This window comes from Myotis nattereri (genome assembly GCF_964212035.1).
Source record: "Myotis nattereri genome assembly, chromosome: 13".
NCBI lineage: Eukaryota > Metazoa > Chordata > Mammalia > Chiroptera > Vespertilionidae > Myotis > Myotis nattereri.
Genome location: NC_138088.1, coordinates 42,313,283 through 42,338,229, shown reverse-complemented (window position 1 = coordinate 42,338,229; position 24,947 = coordinate 42,313,283). Strand labels below are relative to the sequence as shown.

General features: G+C 38.4%; 1 protein-coding gene across 1 annotated transcript; it reads right to left on the bottom strand.

Annotated features, from left to right (window-relative positions):
- Nucleotides 1-1,341: 1,341 nt before the first annotated feature.
- On the bottom strand, nt 1,342-24,905 carry CUTC (cutC copper transporter). Its single transcript, XM_081105433.1, has 9 exons — nt 24,752-24,905; nt 21,434-21,505; nt 17,457-17,516; nt 15,130-15,339; nt 14,472-14,507; nt 10,832-10,965; nt 7,094-7,121; nt 3,174-3,279; nt 1,342-1,848 (listed from the first exon to the last, which is right to left on the bottom strand). The coding sequence occupies exons 1-9, from the start codon at nt 24,783-24,785 to the stop codon at nt 1,734-1,736; spliced, it is 795 nt and encodes a 264-aa protein (XP_080961559.1). The 5' UTR covers nt 24,786-24,905; the 3' UTR covers nt 1,342-1,733.
- Between the last annotated feature and the right edge of the window lie 42 nt (nt 24,906-24,947).

Sequence of the window (24,947 nt, the reverse complement as noted above, 5' to 3'; positions counted from 1 at the left end):
TGGCTGTGGGTGGCTCAGTGGAATCCATTTTGTTAACACCAACCATTAGTTGTTTCACATCCAGTGTGAAAGCCAGAAGGGCATGCTCGTGGCACTCCTTGGAGGCCATGGGAACCCTAAGGTCCACTACGCTGTTGCTATAGCCAAATTAATTGTCATACCAGGAAACGAGTGTGACAGAGTGGGCACTGTGGGCAATGCCTTCCCCAGCGTCGAAGGCGGAGGGGTGTCACTGTTAAAGCTGCAGGAGACAGCTAGTCCTAAGTATAGCCCAGGATGCCCGTGAGGGGGCCCTCAGACACCTGCTTCACAACCTGCTTGATGGCATCGTATTTGGCAGCTTTTTCCAGGTGGTAGGTCAGATCCACAACCAACACATTGGGGGTGGGGACATTTACCTTTTTATTCTATCCCCCTCCCTCCCAATCCCTAATTTCAAGATTAGGGCAGGGAGGAAAGGACTAAGAAAAAAGGCAAAGATAACTTCACTGAGCTGGTAGAGTAACCAAAATTTTCCAGTTCATCTGGCACTGAGGAGTTTCCCAGGATATGGGGCTTTCAATGCTAAAGTCAGAAAAGTTCCAAACAAACTGGGATGGTTGCCACCGGATGAGCTGTTTATAGTTCACTATTGCTTAAGCAGTGGCTAACCATCCACTGTTACAGCCGCTCCCACAAGGTCCGACTCTTAGCTCTTCTAACATTGGAGACCTCCAAACGGCCATTTCCCATCACAGCTTATACCCTCAAGACGACCTCTTCCCCTTTCAAATCCTGTCCTTCAGCAATATAGTCTTTGCTGCTAGTAATATTTATTACTGGGTTAAGGTGGTAGCAACCAGATAGTTCTATTATAAGGGTAAGTTTCTCCTTTTATGATTAGCAAGTAATCTATAGGGGGATGTTTTTTGTTTTTAAAAAAATATATTTTTATTGATTTCAGAGGAGAAGGGAGAGTGAGAGAGAGAGAGGGAGATGGAAATATCAATGATGAGAGCGAATCATTGATTGGCTGCCTCCTGCCCACCCCCACACTGGGGATCGAGCTTGTAACCCGGGTATGTGCCCTGACCAGGAATTGAACTATGACCTCCTGTTTCATAGGTTGACGCTCAACGACTGAGCTACGCTGGCCAGGCAAGTCTGGAAACTTTTATATCCTGTTTCCCAAGTCTGGGAACTTTTATGCTGTACCATTTTACTCAGTATCCTTAGCATCTTGCCCAGGGCAACATACCTAATTAATACATAATAAAAGAGAAAATGAAGGTAAAACAAAACAAAAATCTTCTCTTTCAGATTTTGCCAGACTCTATTCAGGGTAAAAATAAGAGACTGCTGTAACAGTATAGACATTTTTATTTTATAAAAGAAAATGCAAAATACTGCTATGAAACTGTACCTAAAGTCACACTCTAAATTCATATCTTGCAATTGAATTTTCTCAGTTCATCAATTAATTCCAATGAAAACAGGCTAAACTTCTGTCCATGAAAGAAACATAGACCAGATTTAAACATGACAATGAAAGATGGTTGGCAAGATTAGGCACAGGGAGTGATTTTAGCTCTGTTTCAAGTTTTCTTCTTGGAAACATTCTCCATGACCATGTGAGACTTAAAGCAAACACCGTGACTGTCCTGGCCAGAGAAGGTTAAAGCAGTGTTACAGAGAATTGTGAACTATTCTTCTGCCTTCATCCTGTGATATCCATGTCTCTCAGAGAAGTCTGGCTAAACCAGACTATTCTTTGCAATAGCATTCAAAGTCCTTACTTGGGTCACATCCGTTACCTTTCGAGAATATTCTGAGGTACAAAGAGAGGCTCCCATGGCAACAGAGGGATTTCTGCAATAGAAATAATAAAGGAACAGATAATTATATGAGCTGTTAAATGAACCCTCCTATACTGGCACTTCATTTTATGCAGTGGTTCTCAACCTTCTGGCCCTTTAAATACAGTTCCTCATGTTGTGGTGACCCCCAACCATAAAATTATTTTCGTTGCTACTTCATAACTGTAATGTTGCTACTATTATGAATCGTAATGTAAATATCTGATATGCAGGATGGTCTTAGGCGACCCCTGTGAAAAAGGTCGTTCGACCGCCAAAGGGGTCGCAACCCACAGGTTGAGAACCGCTGTTTTATAGGCTATTTCATGGCCCTACAACAAGGGTAAGTCAAGGACCTTGGACTACTATATTTCATAATTTTTATTAATTATTTACTTGAAATATCTAGTAGCCAAATCTACCAGACAATATAACTTATTTTGCATCTAAACTGTAAGTTGTAAGGCTCTTGCTTCTTTTACATCTCACTTTTCCCAACTTATAAATTATCAACTGCTAACTATTAAATTATAGGAGTCCTGTCAAGTATAATAAAAAACACACAATAGTTTCAATTCCTTAATGTGATAAAATTTCAAAATAACTGAAGACAGAGAGCAAAGGTAAAGGAAGACCAAGTATTAAAGGTAGGAGAGATAAAAATAACTATGACTTCCATTCTTACACCACAGTTATTGTTTGCTAAAGGAAAGCACAGGTGACGGAGCACACACACTTATCTGACTGATCTGAAGCTGAGATACTGAATTAGTTTATTATTAACTTTTAACAATGACTTAATGAAATAATGGTTCACCTATGTTCAGAAGAGCCTGCTTTTTTAATGCAGGATAAGAACCGGTTTGCATTGTTTTGTGTGTGATTTTAAAGAGACTTCCACATGCAGCACCTCATTTGGATGTGTCTGGAGTCTTGGAAACTTGACTACCTTACATTCTCCTACAAATGGACCTTGAGAGCTTATCTGGAGGGTCTAGCAGGGGAGCGTAGTTATGCGTATACCCATGACCGAAGAACGGCCCTCTCCTCTATCAGGGAAGGTGGTCCTCTCCGACCTGGCACGTATGGCTTTGGCAGGGATGCACATGGAACAGTGAGGGAGGAAGGGGACACCCGCCTAGCCAGCTAGATCAGCGGAATCAACCCTGGCAATCAATGGGGTGACAGATGTTGCAGGCAGATCACCCTCACATCAATACTTATGTACTAATCACAACATTCCATTCATTTATCAAGCCATTAACTAAGGTTTTCCTATGGGGGGAAATAAAGATTAATCTCATCCCTTCTTGTATGAGTCAAATAATACACTTTTACCGAAACTTCATTCCTGAATCTCTAGCAGACCGAGCAGAACAGTGGAATTCTGTAGCACCAGAACCCTCAAGGATTCTTTGTAGATTTCTGTCTGTTATGCCACCCCCTGTTAGAAAAAATAAGTAATACATTAAAGTAGAATAGAACTTTGCATAAAATTTAATAAATAATAAATTTCCATACTGAAGTTTCTCATTAACTCAAGAATTATTCTCTCTCTCCTAAGCTAGAATAAACTTAGAAAAGAATGATGAAATACAAACTACAGATTTTGAAGAACACCTGAAAAGTTCATAGAACCTATGATGGAATCTTCTATAGCCATCCATTGGTTTATATAACAATGCTGTATGTTACAGACTTTAAATTTAAAGAGATTATTCTGCCCTGACCGGTTTGGCTCAGTGGATAGAGCGTCAGCCTGCAGACTCAAGGGTCCCAGGTTCGATTCCGGTCAAGGGCATGTACCTTGGTGGCTGGCACATCCCCAGTGGGGAGTGTGCAGGAGGCAGCTGATTGATGTTTCTAACTCTCTTTCCCTCTCCCTTCCTCTCTGTAAAAAAACAATAAAATATATATTTTTTAAAAAATAAAGAGATGCCGAAACCGGTTTGGCTCAGTGGATAGAGCGTCGGCCTGCGGACTGAAAGGTCCCAGGTTCGATTCCGGTCAAGGGCATGTACCTGGGTTGCGGGCACATCCCCAGTAGGAGATGTGTAGGAGGCAGCTGGTCGATGTTTCTCTCTCATCGATGTTTCTAACTCTCTATCTCTCTCCCTTCCTCTCTGTAAAAAATCAATAAAATATATTTAAAAAAAAATAAAGAGATTATTCTAGGGCAAGGAAAATCATCAAGTGCTCTATCCCTGCTCCCCCTCAATTAAAGAAAAATCAAATTAAAACAAAAGGAGGCCAGGCTAGAGGACAAAGCTACAAAAGCACAGCCTTAGAAATGTGTCTGAAACGGAACCGCCAAGATTTTCTCTCTGGATCAGCATTCAAAGACCATGATGTCATTGGAAATGGGAACAATGACAGGTATTAGACAGTTTATTCATTATAATATCAAATTCTTGTTTCATTTCACAGAAGAATCCGAATCTACTTTATAAAAACTGCACAGTCAAGTACTTTATGACTCATTTGTTTTGATGAACAGTATCTAAAAGCTTGTATATAAAGAATTATATTCTCAACTGATTCCAGATTATAAATATAAAATTATTGATCTTTATATCCTTGTCTCCTAATATATAGGAGTATTAAATAAATATTTTTAATGACTGATAAAATATGTACTTTGTATCTCAAGTTGCGGAAGTAACTTGACTTTACACCCTCTTTTGGACTCATTAACTTTTTTCTTCTTAGAGGCACAGTAACATCACTGAGCCCTAAGAAGTAAAAAGAATACAGACTGAGAAGTTGGATTTGGATTGGAATTCTGGCTTCACCACTGTAACTCCTCACAGCTATGTGATCTTAGATAAATTACTTTAAACCATTGAGCCTCAACCAAAAGAGGGGTTTCCTCAGAGCTTGTTATAAGGATTAAAAGGCAAGTATGTTATTTCCTTCTAACACATAACAAGATGTCTGGCTCCTGAACCTTTGTTGTTCCAGTTGTCAGCAGCTTTAGGACACAGGTAGTATATTTTCGAAACACAGAGTGACACATCTTTACAGTTGGAATCAAAGAGGACAATTAGTTCAATATCCTCTCTTTACAGGTGAGGAGACGAACCTAATTATGTTGAAAGCTTCATTATGAAAATCCCTGAAGGGAAACCACTACGTTCTATTTATCTTTAGATTTCTCCATGATCAGGAGCACATGCGTCAACTGTGCTGACTACATGGAAGAATATTCATTAGACATTCAGTTTGACTTATCTAGGAATTTTTCCTTGTTGGTACTTATTTTCATGAAATTTTAATAATTTCTTTATAGATCCATTCTGTGAGCTCCTCGAGTAAAATGATTACTTCATATTCATTTCTTTCATATCCACCACAAAACTTAGCATATAATTATCATTTGCTTAGTAAGGTTTGTTAAGTAATCACAAATATTTTTGTATACAACATCTTCTCACCTCAAGAGTAAGCCTTTTGAGGAAGTAGTTCCTTGTGTAACTCTGCATGCCTTGCACATAGTAGATAACTTCAAAATTATATAATAAGCAAAGGCAACCTTAATATTAACAATTATCTAAGCCCGGTTATTAACTGTCAAGACTAAATACATTTTGTTTTAAATGGAAATGCATTAAAAACAGTTAAGTGTCTTTAATAAAGGGTCTTAATTTGACAGACAACATATGCTTTCTATCTGTTCACATTTCAGGGACTTGCTACTGATCAAAACTTTCCTTAATTTCTGATGCTATCCCTTTTTAAAAGTTGACCTTTAGTTGGCTATCACCATTTTGACCCCTAGTTAGTCTTGGCATCACTGGTAGTGAGACAACCAGACACGCTATGCCTTCTGATGTGATATAATATGATATATACAGACTCACCCACAAAGTACTCTTACAAAAATATTTAAACAAAATCTAATCAAGCCTTATGATCTAGCTACCAGTTTATAGGCAGTGCAGTGGCTAGGAAATACACACTAAACAATATCAAAAGGAAGCAATTTAATAAATCCAGAAAGTAGGACATTTTACAGGTAAGTGGCCCAAACTGTTTAAATTTCATTTTTTTAAAATATATTTTATTGATTTTTTACAGAGAAGAAGGGAGAGGGATAGAGAGTTAGAAACATCGATGAGAGAGAGAAAGAGAGAAACATCAATCAGCTGCCTCCTACACACCTCCCACTGGGGATGTGCCCGCAACCAAGGTACATGTCCTTGACCGGAATCGAACCCGGGACCCTTCAGTCTGCAGGCCGACGCTCTATCCACTGAGCCAAACCGGTTAGGGCTTAAATTTCATTTTTTTTAAAAGACAAGAAAAACTTCTATATTAAAAAAATATTAGGATAACAACTAAGTGCAATACTTATTCTTTGATGGGATCCTGATTTGAACATATCAGCTATAAAAAAACATTCTGGGGGCAACTAGAGAAAAGAGGGTATTGATTATTAAATGGCATTAAAGAATTAGGGTTTATTTTGATAAATATAATAATTGGTATTGTGATTTTACAGTAAAATGCCATTATTTTGTAAAGATGCATAAAGATAAAATGTCAGGATGCCTTTAATTGAACTTTAAAATACCTCAGGATAGGAAGAAACAAATGTTACAAAATGTTAAATCTATAAAATGAGTATATGCCTTTTTCGACTCTTTTATATGTTTGAGAAATTTAATAATAAGAAAAATTAAGATATTATTTATATTTGTCTCCCTCTGCTTCTCGGTCACCTTATCCAATTCTTTAAAAATTATTCATTTCTAATGATCTGTAATGTACTTAACTGATCTTATAGTTATTATCAGGAGCACATGATCCAACTGTGCTGACTACAAGGAAGAATTTGGTGATCAGATTTTCAGGAACTGAGTATTACATCTATCCAGGGATAGTATGTTTGTTTATACTTTGCTAACAACTTGGACATTTGGCCCTAACACAGAGTAGCAGCAAATCTGGTGTGCCTCACCAGAGATAAACATCTTCACTCATAACATTCTACACTATAGGAGCGCAAACATGGGGAAAGCCCAGTCTAATCTACTTCCTTTTTTTGCTCTTCTCTGAGCTTATCCCTGCTAAAATGTTCTCTTCCTTCTACAGTTTTAAATTCCAGCAGAGATCTGCCATCTTAAACAATTTAATCAAATGATATATTCTTTCTGAACACCATGCACTAAAACTTTCCCCCATACTGCCCTGCCTCCTTTGCTCTTCCTTCATCAGAGCTCAGTGTTATACTAGTGAATGGATAGATAGATAAATACCTGGCATTACCACAATCCTGCCTTTTGCCTGAAAAAAGAAAAAAAAATAAACAAGTAAATTTTAGTATCTTTCTCTAAATGAGATAGTAAGGCAGTGAGAACAGAAACATAAGTATATTAAACTTTAAAAATTACTATTAATGTTTACTTTTCAGTAGATCTTTTGTTTCTCTGGGACCTTAGGTAAGCAAGATGTTCAGCAAAGTAACTCTTTCTATCCAGTTATTTATTGTATTACTTTAAAAACCTGTACTGTTATGAACACAAAGAATAGAAGGCTACAATATAAATACAGAATAATCACACCACTTTAAGAAAAGTCATTACTGAAAGATAACACTACTCTGAGCTTTGGTAGATGATGGGATGGAAGTAGGGGGGTGCAGGAGACAGCCTATCCGTGTTTCACTCTCACATAAATGTTTCTCTCTCTCCCTCTCCCTCTTGCTCTAAAAAGCAATTAAAAATGTTTTTTTTGTTGTTGTTTTTTTTAAAGTGTTTCTTCCCTGACATGGTGAACAAGAGCAAGTTCCTACTCTCATGGAGTTTACATGTTCAAGGAAGACAGGTATATTTATATAATAAAATTTCAGGTAGCAATAGTACAATGGGAAAAAAATTAAGCAAGGTAATAAAGAGTAAAATGGAGGGGATACTTCATAAAATGTAATAACTGTTAGAGAAATAAGTGGAACCAGACTGTTTAGTATTCTCAAATGTACTGAAGGAAGCATCTATAAAACAAAATATTATCTAGAAAGGTGAAATGATTTTAAGAAGGAAAAAAGTATTACTTAACTGTTTCTTCTAAGTGAAAACTTTCTAAGACAGAAAAATGATACTTTTAAGAGATTAATTCTATCACTTTTCTTGGATTATTTATAGCTAGCTATATGCTCGCCTAAGGTTATAAAGTGATTTGACATATAAAGCACACTTTTTGTCATCTGAAGTAATGCACAGCTATTCTAGGAGGTAGGTGCCACTATTAGGCTAACCTTGTAGTGGAGGAAACTGAAGTTTATGATGTTTATGCTGTTAGGGCAAGGTCACTACAAATAAGAGGCAAAGCCAGGATTTACACACAGACCTTTCTAACCCCAAGGCCTCGGCAGGCTTTAACCAGCACATGTAGAATATATCTTAAAGGTAATTGCTTCAAGAAGTAAGTTAGCATGATCCCACTTACACATGAAATCTGAAAAGGTCGAATACATAGAAGCGGAGAGTAGAATGGTAGATACGAGGGGCAGGGAGCTGGAGGAAATAGGGAGATGTTGGTCGAAATGAATAAAAATTATTCATTACTAATGATCTGTCAGGTAATAATTGATCTTATAGTTATCATCAGGAGCACACGACTGTGATAACTATAAGATCAATTAAGTACATTACAGATCATTAGAAATGAATAATTTTTAAAGAACTGGATAAGGTGACCTAGAAGCAGAGGGAGACAAATATAAACAAACAGAGTTGCAGTTATGAGGATGAGTAAGTCTGGAGAGCTAATGCATAGCATTGTGGGGGTTCAGAACAAGCCATTCCAAGATGTGACTCAGCAGCATGCCGATTAATTTGAGCTTTACTTGAAGTTCAGCAGCAGGCTTAAGAGAACTTCTGCCTCTCCCTCGCCTCTACCTCATTAGAAGAACATAGAGCTCTTGCCCATAATGAGCTATTAGCAGAGATAACTTCTTTTGACCTATCCATAGGGTAGGGCAAACTTCAGTTTACCAAACCTCTGTTCTTATCCTGCAATGACCCTTGGGAGCCCTCATCATGCATCCCTAACTTAGGATGGATGTCCTATATGCTCATGCTCCCTTTCTTCCTCTGAACTTCTGGGGTTCCCATACATATGTATGTATTAAATCTGATTATTTTCTCTTGTTAATCTGTCTCATATTTATATGATTATTAGACCAGCCAGAAGAACCTTGAGGGCAGAGGAGAGTTTGTTTCTCCCCCACAATATTATAACTACAGTTAATAATGCTGTATTTAAAATTTGCTAAGAGTAGATTTCAGGTGCTCTCACCACACACACACACACACATACACACACACACACACACACACGCAAGCACACCACTTGGTCATGACCATAATACAAATGCCCTGTACTTACTATATACTTAATAAATATTTGTAAAATCAGTAAGTTCCAGACTAGCAAAGTCACATCAGATTCTTATGTGAAATTCCTAAAAATTATTTTCATGACTATACAAAAGATGTCTACCCAGGAACACTAAATATTATTATTAAAAATAGCAGTAGTAATAATAATAGAAACTAACATGTATGAAGGTGTATTACACGCCAAGCCCTGTGCTCAGGCTCTTAGATATCTTATCTCTACCAACCTTCAGAGCAATCCTATGAAAGGAGTATTAAACTTATCTCAGCTTCACAATGGAGAAAATAGAGGTTTAAAGGTTAGTGATCTACTCCACATCACACAGCCAGTAACTCTCAAACCTAAGTCTCAAATCCAGAACACTTCCTTCTCAAAGTCCATACTCACTAATTAGAATGCCTCTATACTGATGTCAGAAAAATACAGGCATCCCCCAATTATAAAGCCACCTTCTGACTGCTCTACAAATGATGCTAATTAATGCACAAGGGCATACAAGAGAAAAATATTGTATTTCCTCCTATCCTATATAACAGTGGTTCTCAACCTTCCTAATGCCACGACACTTTAATACAGTTCCTCATGTTGTGGTGACCCCCCAACCATAAAATTACTTTCGTTGCTATTTCATAACTGTAATTTTGCTACTGTTATGAATCGTAATGTAAATATCTGATATGCAGGATGTATTTTCATTGTTACAAATTGAACATAATTAAAGCATAGTGATTAATCACAAAAACAATATGTAATTATATGTGTGTTTTCCAATGGTCATAGGCGATCCCTGTGAAAGGGTTGTTCGACCCCCAAAGGGGTCGCGACCCACAGGTTGAGAACCGCTGCCATATAATAAAAGGCTAATATGCAAATCGACCAAACTGTGGAATGACCTGTCGCTATGACACACACTGATCACCAGTGGGCAGATGCTCAATGCAGGAGCTGCCCCCTGGTGGCCAGTGCGCAACCACAGGGGGAGCACCGCTCAGCCAGAAGTCGGGCTCATGGCTGGCGAGTGGCAGGAGCCTCTCCTGCCTCCGCAGCAGAGCTAAGGATGTTTGACTGCAGGCTTAAGGGGAGCAGGCCTAAGCGGGCAGTCAGACATCCCCTGAGGGCTCCCGGGCTGTGAGAGGACCCCCCCCCCCCCAAGTGCACGAATCTCATGCATCAGGGCTCTACTCTTGATATAAAGAAAGTAATGAGAGAAGAATATAGCTTTAGTTTTAGAATTCACCTAAAATGTTAATTACCTCAAATTTTATATGGGATCCCCTGAGAATACATAGACAGTCAGTGAGAAGATATGGCTTAAAACTATGCAATGCTGATGGCAGAGAAAAAGTAAAATTTGCTCTGGTTACCCAAATTAGGAAAGATCCTTAGGCATTGTCTATAATCTGATTTTAAGAACCTTGATTACTAAAAGAGCTCATGTGAAAGAAGTAAGAATTATATAAATATATTATTGCACGCTTCTTTTTTTTCCTATAGAGTAAACTTGAAGTCAGTAATATTTAGTTTCACAACCCATCTAAACAGCAGAATATCAGAAGAACCGCAACAGTCTTAGGAAGAAAAGAAACTGCATGTACCTGATCTATGAGTCGCTTTATTAGAGGTAGCCCTTCTAGCGCTGAACTGTCACAGCCACTGGTCAATACGCGGTCAAATCCCAAGGTTAACAGAGTCTCTAGCGCTGCCATTGGATCGTGAACCATGTCAAAGGCTGAAATAAATAAAATTGATTTGAATTTTGAACAGATATCAGTAACACAGTCATGATTACAATGTAGTATACCAGTATACACAGTGGTATGCTGGACCTGGCTGGTACTGGCTTGCAGGAGTCCATTGTTAAATATTCAGAAATTTTGTAAGCATGATTGTTAATCCATTAGCAGCTTGAAACCACTTAAGGTGTTGGTATTTTTTAAAATCCTCACCCGAGTTTATGTTATTATCGATTTTAGAGAGAGAAACATCAATTGGTTCCCTCCTGTACGACCTGCAACCTGGGTATATGCTCTGACTGGGAATTGAACCCTAGACCTTTTGGTATACAGGATGATGCTTCAACAAACTGAGCCACACTGGCCAGAGCAAGGGGGGAGTATTTAAACCACAGAAATCAACAAATACTACATATCAGGGTTTTTCCCCCAAGAGCCAGTTTACCAGCACACCACAGTCTGCATACAACTGATGGTATGCATGATCATTTAGGTGGTACACATCTGAATAGATGCATTTACTTAAATGCAGATCAGAGTGAAAATTTTCCATTTCTCATTACTTAAAAAAATTTCTCTTTAAAATAAATTTATTTAGGATTTATTTTAAGAAAATTATTAAATAAATTTGCAAAGGAAGCAATCAGGTATGGTACAATTATAAATGTGACAGGCAAGTGACTCAATTTTGGGAAAGTCTGCCTGAGGCTTCAGACAAACTGAATAATTAGGATGAAACATTACTCACCAGTTCTAAGAGACCTTGGTTCACATTCTCGTTATTGACTAACGGCTTGTACTAATCTATTTACCCTGCATACCCCAGGCTCACTGTACAAAGACAGTTGTTTACACGGATTGCATGAGGTTTCTTTCCCATCTTACTTTCTAAAAGACATCTCTCCTCCTCCAAGAGGAAAGTGGCACTAGAAACCTCAAACAGAAAAATTACCTGTGCTCTGGTTTCCAGCATCGCTCTATGATACGGAAGTTCTAATATATGAGGAGTTAGGTGCTAGGACCCTTCCTTTCATCATTCAGTGTATGGAGGCAGCTGAATCTACTATTTTCCTTTTTGGTGGCAGCATCTTCTCATCAGTGATTACACTATCATACTATCTCATTAAATACATGGGTGAAAAAAATGTGGAACCCCAGCCTATATAAAAATTTGAGAACATGAAAACATTTTTTAAACTTATTGAAAAGTTTAATAAACTTATATAAATAGGTCAGTATAAGTGCCTGCAGGTATGACTAAAAAGTCAGTTTTGTGATATAAAGGAAAAGAACAGAAATTTGAAATGATTTAAAAAAAAATAGAGAACTGCATTTATTTTATTTTTTATATATATGTATAATATATATATATATATATAAAATATATATATTTTATTTCAGAGAGGGAGAGGGAGAGAGAGATAGAAACATCAATGATAAGAGAGAATCATTGATCAGCTGCCTCATGCATGCCCCCTATACTGGGGATCGAGCCTGCAACCTGGCATGTGCCCTTGACCAGAACTAAACCCAGGACTCTTCAGTACACAGGTTAATATTCTATCCACTGAGCCAAACTGGCCAGGGCTGAAATGATTTTCTTAATTTAAGAACAAAAAAATATATTCAACATGATGGGTTTATTTTGAATTATTTACAGTATCAAATTTTAAACTATATGTTTTTCAGATAAATGTTTACTAATTAAAATTACTTGCCATATTCAAACACTTTTTTTGACTAGCCTCAAGGTTCTGATTTTTAAGGAATCTAACATCTTTTAGTTATTGCTAGTTAATGAAAAGCACTGCTAAATAGCATGTCAAAAAAAGTTTTGTGGTGGTATTACCCATTTAAAGAAAAACAAGGTAATAATTGCTTTATTTCTAGTTTATATAAATGGATGCAAGTGCTGGTATCTACTCTTATCCTAATCTCTGAATGCCTACAAAAGGTCAGAAAAACATTCAACAATTTCTCAAACATGCTACCACGTCAAAAAAAGATTGACTGAAGACTTCCTTCTTTTCTTGTACAACAGCAGTGCCCTCTGAAGGCAAAATGAAATGTTCCTTCATTTTCCAATGTTTAGAAAAGTGTATAGAAATTATAACTCTGATTTATAGATAGGAAGTACTTTTATATGAAATTAGATATATTTTAGAAATTATTCTGATGTAGATATAGAAAAGTTATCAATACTGTAAAGCAATTTTGTGCACTGTAGTGAACATCTATCTGTTCATTGACAATCCAGCATCTATTTCTTCTTTCCTCCTTCCTAACAGAATCCAGTTCTTTTTCATATATCCACCCCCTCTCTGACCATGAATCAAATGTTCTTCTAGGGAAGTTGACCTCACTCCTAGATACAGAAATAGTCTTGTCAGCCTTAACAAGCAGTAAATTTCATTTCACTGGTCACAGTAATTTCTTCTTTTGGGGGTTGCATAAGACCTAAGGCAACCTAATAAAAATGAACCTCAGGATTGTTGCTTAGAACGCTGTGATAAGTATATGTACTCATAGGCAGTGCTTATTCTCTCCCTCTATTATAGTCCCCCACCATCTATATCAGGGGTGGGCAAACTTTTTGACTCGAGGGCCACAATGGGTTCTTAAACTGGACCGGAGGGCTGGAACAAAAGCATGGATGGAGTGTTTGTGTGAACTAATATAAATTCAAAGTAAACATCATTACATAAAAGGGTACGGTCTTTTTTTTTTTTAGTTTTATTCATTTCAAACGGGCCGGATTCGGCCCGCGGGCCGTAGTTTGCCCACGGCTGATCTATATATACATATGTGTGTGTGTGTGTGTATATATATATGTAAATAGATTAATTTCAGAGAGGAGGGGAGAGGGAGAGAGATAGAAACATCAATAATGAGAGAGAATCATTGATGAGCTGCTTCCTGCACAATCCCTACTGGGGATCGAGCCCGCAATGCAGGCATGTGCCCCTGACCAGAATTGAACCTGGGACTCTTCATTCTGCAGGTTGATGCTGTATCCGCTGAGCCAAACCAGCCAGGGCCCCACCATCTATTTTTCTTCACCACCATCTATTTTTAACAACTTTTCAAAACTAAGGTTTCATATACTCTAGAAACTGCATTTCTAAATTTACAACTGTTAGTCCCAAGATCAGTATAAAGAAACCAATTGGGCCCTGGCTGGTGTGGCTGAGTTGGTTGAGAGTCATCCGCTGAGCACCGAAAGGTTGCAGGCTCAATTCCGGGTCAGGGCACATACCCAGGTTGCTAGTTTGATCCCCCAGTAGGAGTGGGTGTGGGAGACAGCTGATTGTTGTTTCTCTCTCACATTGATGTTTCCCTCCCCTCTCACTTCCACTCTCTCTAAAATAAAATAAAAAGAAGAAGAAACCAGTTGGTAACACTGTAACACTATGGAATTGTGTTCCAAACAAAGCTTGTGGCATTTGGTGAAATTAGAAAGCTGACACTATTCAACAGAATTTCTAAAATGGAAATGACTCACCTCGGTGGAAAGTGACTGGCAGAGGACGGCACATAGCTATAAAAGAAAGTCACATAACAACATGAATGATGAGATCATCACTAATTACTATATATAGAATTCCCCATGTTAGATGGGACTTTTATATATCTTCCTCTCCTAAGTGGAGCTGAAATAACAATAAAATGGCAGCCTTTCAAATTCAAAAGTCCTATGTTTCCATTAATCTCTGATTTTTATATTTAAAAAATGATCATATACTTCTTAGAGGCACTAAATAAAAATTATATAATCTGGCTACTATAAGGGCAGCATTATATCCTCCGAGAATCTTCAAGAATACTTGGCCTAGTAATATAGATAGTTTACTTCTGTCCTCTCCACATTTCCCCATCCTCACCAAATGCAAAAGCTTCTGTGGTTTTTGGTGCAATAATTGAAAGAATCAAGGTAAACTTTCCTTTAATTCTTCAGGGACGTGGCAAAACCTGATCTATCGAAAAGAGTCAGGGTGACTATGCCACACATACCCCCTGCACAAACATCTGAAAAAGCAACTATTTATTATAGTTAGTATAAGTGCCTGAAAAGTCAGCTCTGTGACTGTGCTTTTCTATATTGGAAATATTAAAATGCAAGCATCATTAGAGGCCTTTTGGTCTCAGATATAAATTCTTACCCACAAGCGACGTGCACAGCTCTTTGTCAATGTGTCCATCTTCAGTCAGTGCCCCAAACACCAAACCATCAGCACCATAAAGCTTGGCAAGACGAATGTCAGCCTTCATCACCTCAACTTCACGATCTGAATATAAAAAATCACCTCCGCGTGGCCGAATCATCACAAACACTGGGATCTGGACACACTGCTTCACTACTTGAAGGACGCCTGTAAGAAGAGGAGTCAGACTAATTAAAATACAAATATGAGCTAGAAGCTCAAGGAAGTCAATAAAATATTATTGGTCTTGCCCTGGCTGGTTTGGCTCAGTGGACAGAGTGTCAGCCTGCGGACTCAAGGGTTCCAGGTTCGATTCCGGTCAAGGGTACATGCCCCGGTTGTGGGCTCGATCCCTAGTAGGGGCGTGCAGGAGGCAGCCGATCAACGATTCCCTCTCATCATTGATGTCTCCATCTCTCTCTTCCTTTCCCTTCCTCTCTGAAATCAATAAAAATATATTTTAAAAATGTTTTGGTCTTTTATATATACTCTTACGATAGTATCACTTCTATAAGAAAAGGAAGAGTTGACTGAGGAGACCAGAGAAAAGTGGGCCTAAAAGGAAAGAGGATACTGAGAAGAAAAAAATAGCCCCAGAAGTTAAGAATAAGAAAATCAAAGATAAAAGAGAACAACTTAGAAAACAGTAGGAAGTTACTGCATTTTAAAAGCTCTTGTCAGTTCCCAGAACCAGAAGGTCGAAGTTCGATTCCCAGCCAGGGCACGTCAGGGTGGCAGGCTCGATCCCCAGTAGGGGGCATGCAGGAGGCTGCCGATCAGTGATTCTCATCATTGATTTTTCTATCTCTCTCTCCCTCTCTTTCCTCTCTCTGAAATCAATAAAAATATATATTTTTAAAATTATCAGGCAGGAAAACAAGATACATCATGTGGCAATAAATCAATCAAACAAAGCCAACCTAGAACTCATACAGATGGTAGAATTAGCAGTCAAGCCATTAAAATAGCTATTATAACTTTATTCCATTCAGAATGTTAAGAAGCTGCATGGGAGATATTATAGACTCAAACTTCTAGAGGTGAAAACTAAAATGTGTAAGATGAAAAACACAGTAGGTGGGATTAACAGTGATAAGAAATTGCAGAGAAAAGTTTAGTAAACCTGAAAACAAAGCAACAGGATCTATACAAAATGAAACAGAGAAAAAGAAGACATCAGTGAATTATAGAACAAATATAATCAATTGAAAATATTCAATTGTAAGTGTAAGTGAAGTCTCTAAAAGAGGGAGTGAAGGACATTGAAAGCTGAGAATTTTCCAAATGTGATAAAAAGTATAAACGTACAGATCTAAGAAACATGAAGAAAACTACACCCAGGGACATCATAATCAAACTGCTCCAAACCAAAAATAAAGAAAAAATATCTTAAAAGCAGCCAGAGCTTGTTTGGAGGTTCTGCAGGGGAGCACAGCTACTCCTATACCCTTGACCAAAGCCGGTCCTCTCCTCTTCATTCAAGCACACACGCAGCTTCGGGAGGGACACACATGATCAGTGAGGGAGGAAGGGGACACCCACCCAGCCAGCCAGATCAGCCCTGTGGTGATCAATGGGGTAACAGATGTCGCAGCCAGACTGCCCTCACATCCTAACAGATAACTGACTCTTTAAAAAATATCAGAGTTGTGAAAATCGTTGTGAACCTTGCGGGCAGGTTAAACAAGTGTGGAGTGATCAACCCCAGATTTGATGTGTGACTCAAGATCTAGTAAATGGCAGACTAACCTGCTTCTGGCACATCAGTTTGGTTTCATTGTACTGACAACATCAGTGGGCATCACAGATGATGAAGAAGCAAGACCAAAACACACAGGAGGGAAAGGCCTGGGGTTCTTTCTCTAGGGATGTACGACATGTGTGCAAATAAAATGCCTCAGTGAAAATAATAATAAGTAGTGTGCAATTTTTAACATATGTAGAAGTAAAACGTATGTCAACAACACAAAGACCAGAAGGGGAGAAATGAAAACAAAACTCAATAAACTAAGGATGCCAAAATGGAAAGATAAAAGAAAACTCTGGTTGTTGATATTACTGCACAGCAACTGAACCAATATTAAGAGCAACTACCTACATCTCAACTTTTTAATGTCTAAAAAATCGACTTGATCACATCTTTGACAGACAAGTTTATTTACAACCATAAGCATATCTAACTAATACAATATCCATAGCATAGTTAACATGTTAGTAACATTGTAAAGGATTCCAATGAAACAAATTATCAATTGTCTCCAGGAATCCAAAAAATGGACACTTACCCATGCTGGGTGTGGTTCCTCCTTCCAATAAGCCAGAACATAATTCAATCCGACTAGCACCTGTGATTAAAAAAAAAAATTTTTTTTTGAAAATTAAAAAATACTTTTAAAGGCACCAAAGGACTTGAATGCATGCATATAAGCATAACCAATGGAAACAGACACAAGGGAGGTAAGGGCATGGGGGTGGGTGTGTGGCAGGGGAGAGGTCAATGGGGGAAAAAGGAGACATATGTAATACTATATGTAATACTTTAAACCAGGGGTCCTCAAACTTTTTAAACAGGGGGCCAGTTCACTGTCCCTCAGACTGTTGGAGGGCCGGACTATAGTTTAAAAAAAAAACTATGAACAAATTCCTATGCACACTGCACATATCTTATTTTGAAGTAAAAAAACAAAATGGGAACAAATACAGTATTTGTATTTGCATGTGGCCCGCGGGCTGTAGTTTGAGGACCCCTGCAAAGAATTTTAAAACAAAGCATTGCTCAAAAATTACTGCCCAAAATAAACTCTTATTAAATAGCAAACTTAATATTTTTCCAAATATAGAACAAAAAGTGTTAGAAATAGAGAAATCAAATTATAAAACTAAAGTAAAAGTCTATTTTTAATTCCACCTATATTCTCCAACTCACATTATGTTACTGGTAGTCAACTTTAAGTGTTAACTCAAGTTAAACTAGGTCTCTTAAAATTTTGTATTACAGTGTTGTCTCTCCATGTACAAGAAAGAGACTTAGAATAAAGAAGTTTCTAGCCTTAGCTGGTTTGGCTTAGTGGATAGAGCATCAGCCTGCGGACAGAAGGGTCCCGGGCTCAGTTCCGGTCAAGGGCACATGCCTGGTTGCAGGCTAAATCCCCATTAGGGGGTGTGCAGGAGGCAGCCAATCAATGACTCTCATCATTGATGTTTCTATCTCTCTCCCTCTCCCTCTCCCTTCCTCTCTGAAATCAATAAAAATATATGTTTTTAAAAAAAGAAGAAGTTTCTAGATTGACCATAGTGGAACTCTGGACTCTTCACTAATAAGAAAATAACAATGTTTTCCAAGAGAGTCTTTATTATTCTAAGCTTTAAAAAAGCATAGTTAATTTAAATAGCTTAATTCAAGGTAATCTCAAGAACAGGAAAATACTGAAAGCTAAAGCACTATCAGACTATGGGTTATGTCCAAAGATCTCAGGAACTAGTTTGAAAAGGCTACTCCCTACCAGCCAAAGACAGGACCTTTTGAGCATCAACAAAAAGAATAACTACAGTGTGTTAAAATACATCAAATATGTCTAAATCTAAGTTTATAATGATAAAAAAAATTCACTGAAGAATAGAGAACAAACTCATTATCTCAAAAATCAGTAAATAAGGGAAAAGAAGCAAGTATTAATTCTGCCTTTCTTGTATGCCCAAACAGATGATGAGGGAAAATCTTCTTTATAGAAGTATACTACTAATAAAATGTAAACAAATGCTAACCTTAATACTGTACCATTCTGCAAACCCTGCTAAAATTATTAGATGAAAGTTAACAAGCAACCTTATAAAGAATCGATTAAGCTGACAATATCTGAATCCATTGATCAATCTTAATATCACAAAATAGAAGAAACTAAGATATTATCCTCTTAATTGATATAACAGAGAATAGTATAACAATGTTATCTGTAAAGTACTTATAAGAAACTCAGATCTGAATTTGATTAAGCCTCTGGGTTAACCATAATTTTACAGGAAACATAAGAGTCTGAGGAACATATTAAATGATACTAAATATACAGTCAGCAAAAATATTCTAAAAGATGAAAACCACAGTTTCATTAACAAACTACAAGGGAAAAAAAAGAATTAAAGAAGAGAAACATTGAAATAGACAAAAGACATAACAAATAAAATGTTTGGATCTTGACTCAAAGAACTGTAAAACAAAACAAAACTGTATGAGCTAATAGGAGAAATCTGAAAACTAACTGGGTATTTTTGATGACATTAAGAAACAAAGTTTTAAGACATGTTAGTGATACTAAGGTTATTATTTTTTAAAATTGTCCTTTTAAAGATACATACTAAATTATTTGAGGATGAAATGACATGATGTCTGATATTTGCTCCAGAATAATCTAAGGGTGGAGGAGGGAAGGTAGTGATATAGATCAGGGGTCAGCAAACGACCATGGCTCACAGGCCAAAGTCCACAGTTTATTTTTGTTATGGCCTGCAAGTGGAAAAAGTTTAAAAAAAAATAACATCTTTACTGACATATAATTCACATACCATACAATGCACCCATTTAAAGTGTATAATTCAATGGTTTTTAGCATACTCACAAAGTTTTGCAACCATTACCATAATCAATCTTACAACATTTTTAATCCCACCCCTAGAAAAACTCCCACCCGTTAGCAGTCACTTTCCTCTCTCTCCATGTTCCTCAGTCTTAGGCAACCACTAATCTACTTCTGTCTCCATAAATTTGCTTATTCTGGACATTTCATAAAAGTGGAATCATACACTACATGGTATTATTTTTGCTATTTGTTTTCCCACTTATAATAATCTTTTAAAATTCATCTGTGCTGTAGCATGTACCAGTACTTCATTGTTTTTTATTGCCAAATTCAGAATGGTTTTTACATTTTCAAAGGATATTTTTTAAAATATATTTTTATTGGTTTCAGAGAGGAAGGGAGAAGGAGAGAGAGACAGACACATCAATGATCAGAGAGATAATTACTGATTGGCTGCCTCCTGCACTGCTTGCACTGGGGATTGAGCCCGCAACCTGGAAAAGTGCCCTGGCTGGGAATCAAACTGTGACCTCCTAGTTCATAGGTCGATGCTCAACCACTGAGCCACCCAGGTCAGACTCAAAGGATTATATTTAAAAACAAAGATGATGCAGTCCTGGCCTGGTAAGTCAGTTGGTTAGAGCATCGTCTGGGTATACCAACGTCGCAGGTTGGATCCTTACTCAGGGCACATACAAAAATCAACTAATGAATGCATAAATAAGTGAAACGACAAATTGATCTCTCTCTCAAAAAAAAAAAACCCAAATAAATAAATTAATTAAAAAATATTTTTTAAAAAAAGATGCAACAAAGACCAAATGTGGCCAGCAAAGTTGAAAATATAAACTATGTTGCTCTTTACAAAAAAGTTTGTAGACACCACCACCACCCTCCAACACTCAAAAGAGATGAAAGATTGGTCATGTACTGAAAATGAGAGAAGCAAAGTAATGGGTACATGCGGATTCATTATACTATTTTCTCTATTGTTATATATGTTTGAAGTTTTCCATAATAAAAACCTAAAAAATTTCCTGATCCTGAGATGCTTCCTTATTAAAGCAGTTCACAGTGCAAAAGAAATCTTAAGGTAAAAATAATGTAAAAAAAAAAAAAAAGAAAGAAAGATAAGCTAGAAGTCCTAATAATGAAAATGGTAACAAATCTCTAAAATCATCTTTAAATCAATTAATTTGAAAAAAATTAAATCTTTGCTAAGTTCAATAAAAAAGATGAAGTTGATGAGTAAGCACTATTGTGGACACTAACTCAAAATGTAAACTACTAGGAGTAAGACTAAAAAATCATAATTTTCCAGGTTTTTTAGTTGTTTTCAAAAGAATTAATAGAAACCTTCCTAATCACAAAGGCTCCCAAGGTCAGTTCACAGGATTCATTTTCAGACTCTTAAAAGGACTGGAGCCCGGCTGGTGTGGCTCAGTGGTTGAGTGTTGACCCATGATCCAAGAGGTCACTGGTTCAATTCCCGGTCAGGGCACATGACCGGCTTGCAGGTTTAATCCCCAGTTGGGCACATGCAGGAGGCAACCAATTGATGATGTTTTTCTCGCATCGATGCTTCTATCTCTATTCCTCTCCCTTCCTCTCTCTCTAAAAATCATTAAAAAAACGTATTTTTTAAAAAAAGGACTGGAAACTGTCATTCATTCTCTAATTTTTCTTACCTCCTCTTTCTGCATTTACAGCCGACTCCACTGAATCAACACACACTTCCATGAGAAATCCATTTGCTGTTCCTAAAATACATGAAAAACAATGCAATACCATGATGGGACTATTTATCCAGACCCATCTACCACTATCATTTTATACGTATTTTGCTGACAAAATTCAAATGTCCAATATAGTAAAGTGTATAAGTATATAAGGGGCCATGAATACAATAAAATATCATGTTAATTATAAAACTGATGTCTTTGGACTATGAAATAAGAACACTAACATATAAAAAATTATACTGAAAACAATATTTACTGAATGCCGAATTAATCTTCCTAAAACACAGACCTCATCATCACATTCCAGGTCCAGATTCTTTCAATGCTTCTCAATGAGTGCCTGCAGAATATGTTTAAACTTCTTTACAAGGAATATATGTTTAAGTGCTAGGATGGACCTCAAATCCTGGCCCCCTCCAAACTTGTATGATTTTAGAAAAATTACTTAGTCTAAGTTGTCTGTACAACAGAGTAGATTTAAGTACCTACCACAGAGTAGTGAAGATAAATCATGTAAAGTGATACTACCAAGTGTGCAAAAAGTACTAGTTTCATTAACTACAAGGTATTTTCTCGATATGCCTCCAGTTGTCCCTAATCCTCACTCCTGCTCTTGCTTATGCCATCTCCTCAATCCACAAAGTCCTCCCAGCTCCATCTTTGACTGCTAAACTCTTCCAAGACTCATGTCAAACCATATTTCCATACTTCCTGTCTCCCAAAGTAGGAAATTGTATCTCCCTTTTTTGAACTCATATAACTTTTTTTAAAATATATATTTTTATTGATTTTTTACAGAGAGGACAGGAGAGGGATAGAGAGTTAGAAACATCAATCAGCTGCCTCCTGCACACCCCCTACTGGGGATGTGCCCGAAACCAAGGTACATGCCCTTGACTGGAATCGAACCTGGGACCCTTCAGTCTGCAGGCCGACTGTCTATCCACTGAGCCAAACTGGTCAGGGCTGAACTCATATAATTCTTTGTAAGTTATATGTTCTTCTTTAAAACACTAACTGTATCTCTTCAAGACACGATTTTCTATCCGTTATTATTTATGTAGATAAGTGTCTGATCACTCTTACTTGATCTAAAGTTCACAAATAAGGTCTTTTTCCCCACAAAGGTTATTTTTTAACTTACTTATTGATTTTAGACAGGGAGGAGGGGGGAGGGGAGAGAGGGAAAGAAAGAGAAACATCAATGTGTTATTCCACTTATTCATGCATTCATTGATTGATTCTTGTATGTGCTCTGACCAGGGATCGAACCCACAACCTTGGCATATTGTGAGGATGCTCTAATGAGCTAAGCCACCTGGCCAGGGCCTAAGTAAGATCTTTATGTGAGAAATCTTTATTATCACCCACAGTAAGCACAGTGTCTACCATGGTCCACAACAGTCAAGCAAACATTTACTAAAGTCTGAATAATTACAAATTCATGAAAAGTCACATATCTACACTAAAAAGTATGATGAAAATAGAGTTTTGCGTTTTGTTCTGTAAGCTAAACACAGAACTTTTAAAAATTAAGAATTCTGAATGCATACTTCATGCAATATCTGAAAGAATGGTTACCACATACTGATAACGACTATAACTAGGTGCTGGGATTTGGAATGCCTTTACTATGTTTTTACTTTCCTACATTGCTTGATTTTTCATCTACCCAATATTGCTCTTATCATTTTTTTAAAGCAATTTTTAATTAAAAAAAACAAAAATCTAGCCTGGCTGGAGTGGCTCAGTAGTTGAGCATTGACCTATGAACCAGGTCAGGGCACATGCCTGGGTTACGGGCTCGGTCCCCAGTGGGGGGTGGGCGGGAGGCAGCCCATCATGACTCTCTCTCATCATTGATGTTTCTCTCTCTCTCTCTCTCCTTCCCTGAAATAAAGAAACAAAAACAAACATATTTTTTAAAAAAAGAAAAACATATCATCTGCTAAGATCAGGTTGCAACTGTCTCATTTATTTAGAAGAAGACTATCGGTCTCAAACTGTGAAAGAGTGAAGCGCCACCCTGTGCTCTTAACCCAGAGCTGCACTAATTCTATGAGCTTCCTGATAGCCACCCGGACCAGCTGTCAGGCCAATCCAACTGGACAATGCTGCAGGGGTACCGTTTGCCTCGTGCAAGAAAGGGCCTTGGCTAGGAGAGGGTGGGGATGCACACAAAAGGCTACGACAGAAGGCAGAGTAAGGCAAAGCAAAGTTCTTACGGGGATCAAAGAAAAAGGTATTTGTTTGGAGCAGTTCTCAAAGTGCAGTAGGCCAGCTAGCTCTGGGGGCCTTCGGGATCTTAGAATCTTCCATGATCCTTTCAGGGTCTGTGCAGTGACATATTGCATGATATTAAAATTTTATTTGCCTTTTGCACTTTCTATCTTCCACAAAGTGGAGTTTTGGGGAGGCTACCTGACATGTCAGACTGAACGCAGATGCAGGTATAAGAACACAGGCATGAGAATTCCATTAAGCCTGACAGTCAAGAGGTCTGCAAAAACACAAAACATCGGCACTATTCCATTTTGTTTGTTGAGGAAAACAGTTCTTCAGGGGGGAAGAAAAAAGGTTATTTGCGTTAACATGTAATGGGTTTATTATGGTTATTTTCTAGTTAATAACTATTTTAAAACTTTGTTTTAATTTTAAATACAGTCAGTATCAATAGATTTAACCTATATGAAAACGGTCTTTGAGGTCCTCAATAATTTCTAGGAGGGAAAGGGGACCCGAGGACCGCTGGTTTGGAGGAACCCGGAATTCACGGAGGGGTCTGCCAAACCCCTAGCACCTGCCACGCCTCCTACCCTGGGCGACAGGAGGAAGGCGGGACTCGGGCCGCCAGCTCTGCCCCTGGTGGCTGCGTGGCTCCGGAGAACCCCCTCCGCCGCTGCAGCAGCCGCAGGTGATGGAGTGGTCGGCCCAGGGTTGGAGCTGGGCTCACAGCGATGCTCGAGTGGCGACGCGAAACGTGAGGCTCGGAGAAGTTAACCAACTTGAAGACAATCGCACGACGATACACGGGGGCCCCGGGATTCGAACCCACACCTCTGGCTCCAGAGCCGGGCCGCTCTCACTGCACGCCCTTCGCAGGCACCCCTTCCCACGTGTGTACAGCCGGAATGGCAGAACCCGTCGCGCAGAGGACCCCGAGGGAAATCGCGATCAATCCACTGGCCATCAGAAACCCCGGCAGGCCCGCCCGCTCCCGGCAGCGAGGGGGCCGTCCCCTCCCCGCCCCGCCCCTTTCCGCACCGGCCTTCCCGGACGGCATCCCCTGCCTCTTCATCCTCCACACGGTCCTCCCTCGCAAGGCTACGGTTTCCACTCGGATCCGGGTTTTGGTGCGCGCGACCAGGGAAGCTCGTTCTCACCGCTGCGCGCGCCTGCGCGCGCCCCTGACGTCCACGCCCCAGCAGCCCCCGCGAACGCCAAGTCGACGGCGCAGGCG

Coding starts and splice junctions, on each gene's coding strand:
- CUTC (XM_081105433.1), bottom strand. CDS start 24,785: ATGAAGAGGCAGGGGATGCCGTCCGGGAAGGCCG. Junction 14,508..15,129: donor GCTGTGCACGTCGCTTGTGG/GTAAGAATTTAT, acceptor TTTCTTTTATAG/CTATGTGCCGTCCTCTGCCA. Junction 3,280..7,093: donor CAGGATTGTGGTAATGCCAG/GTATTTATCTAT, acceptor TTTTTCTAACAG/GGGGTGGCATAACAGACAGA.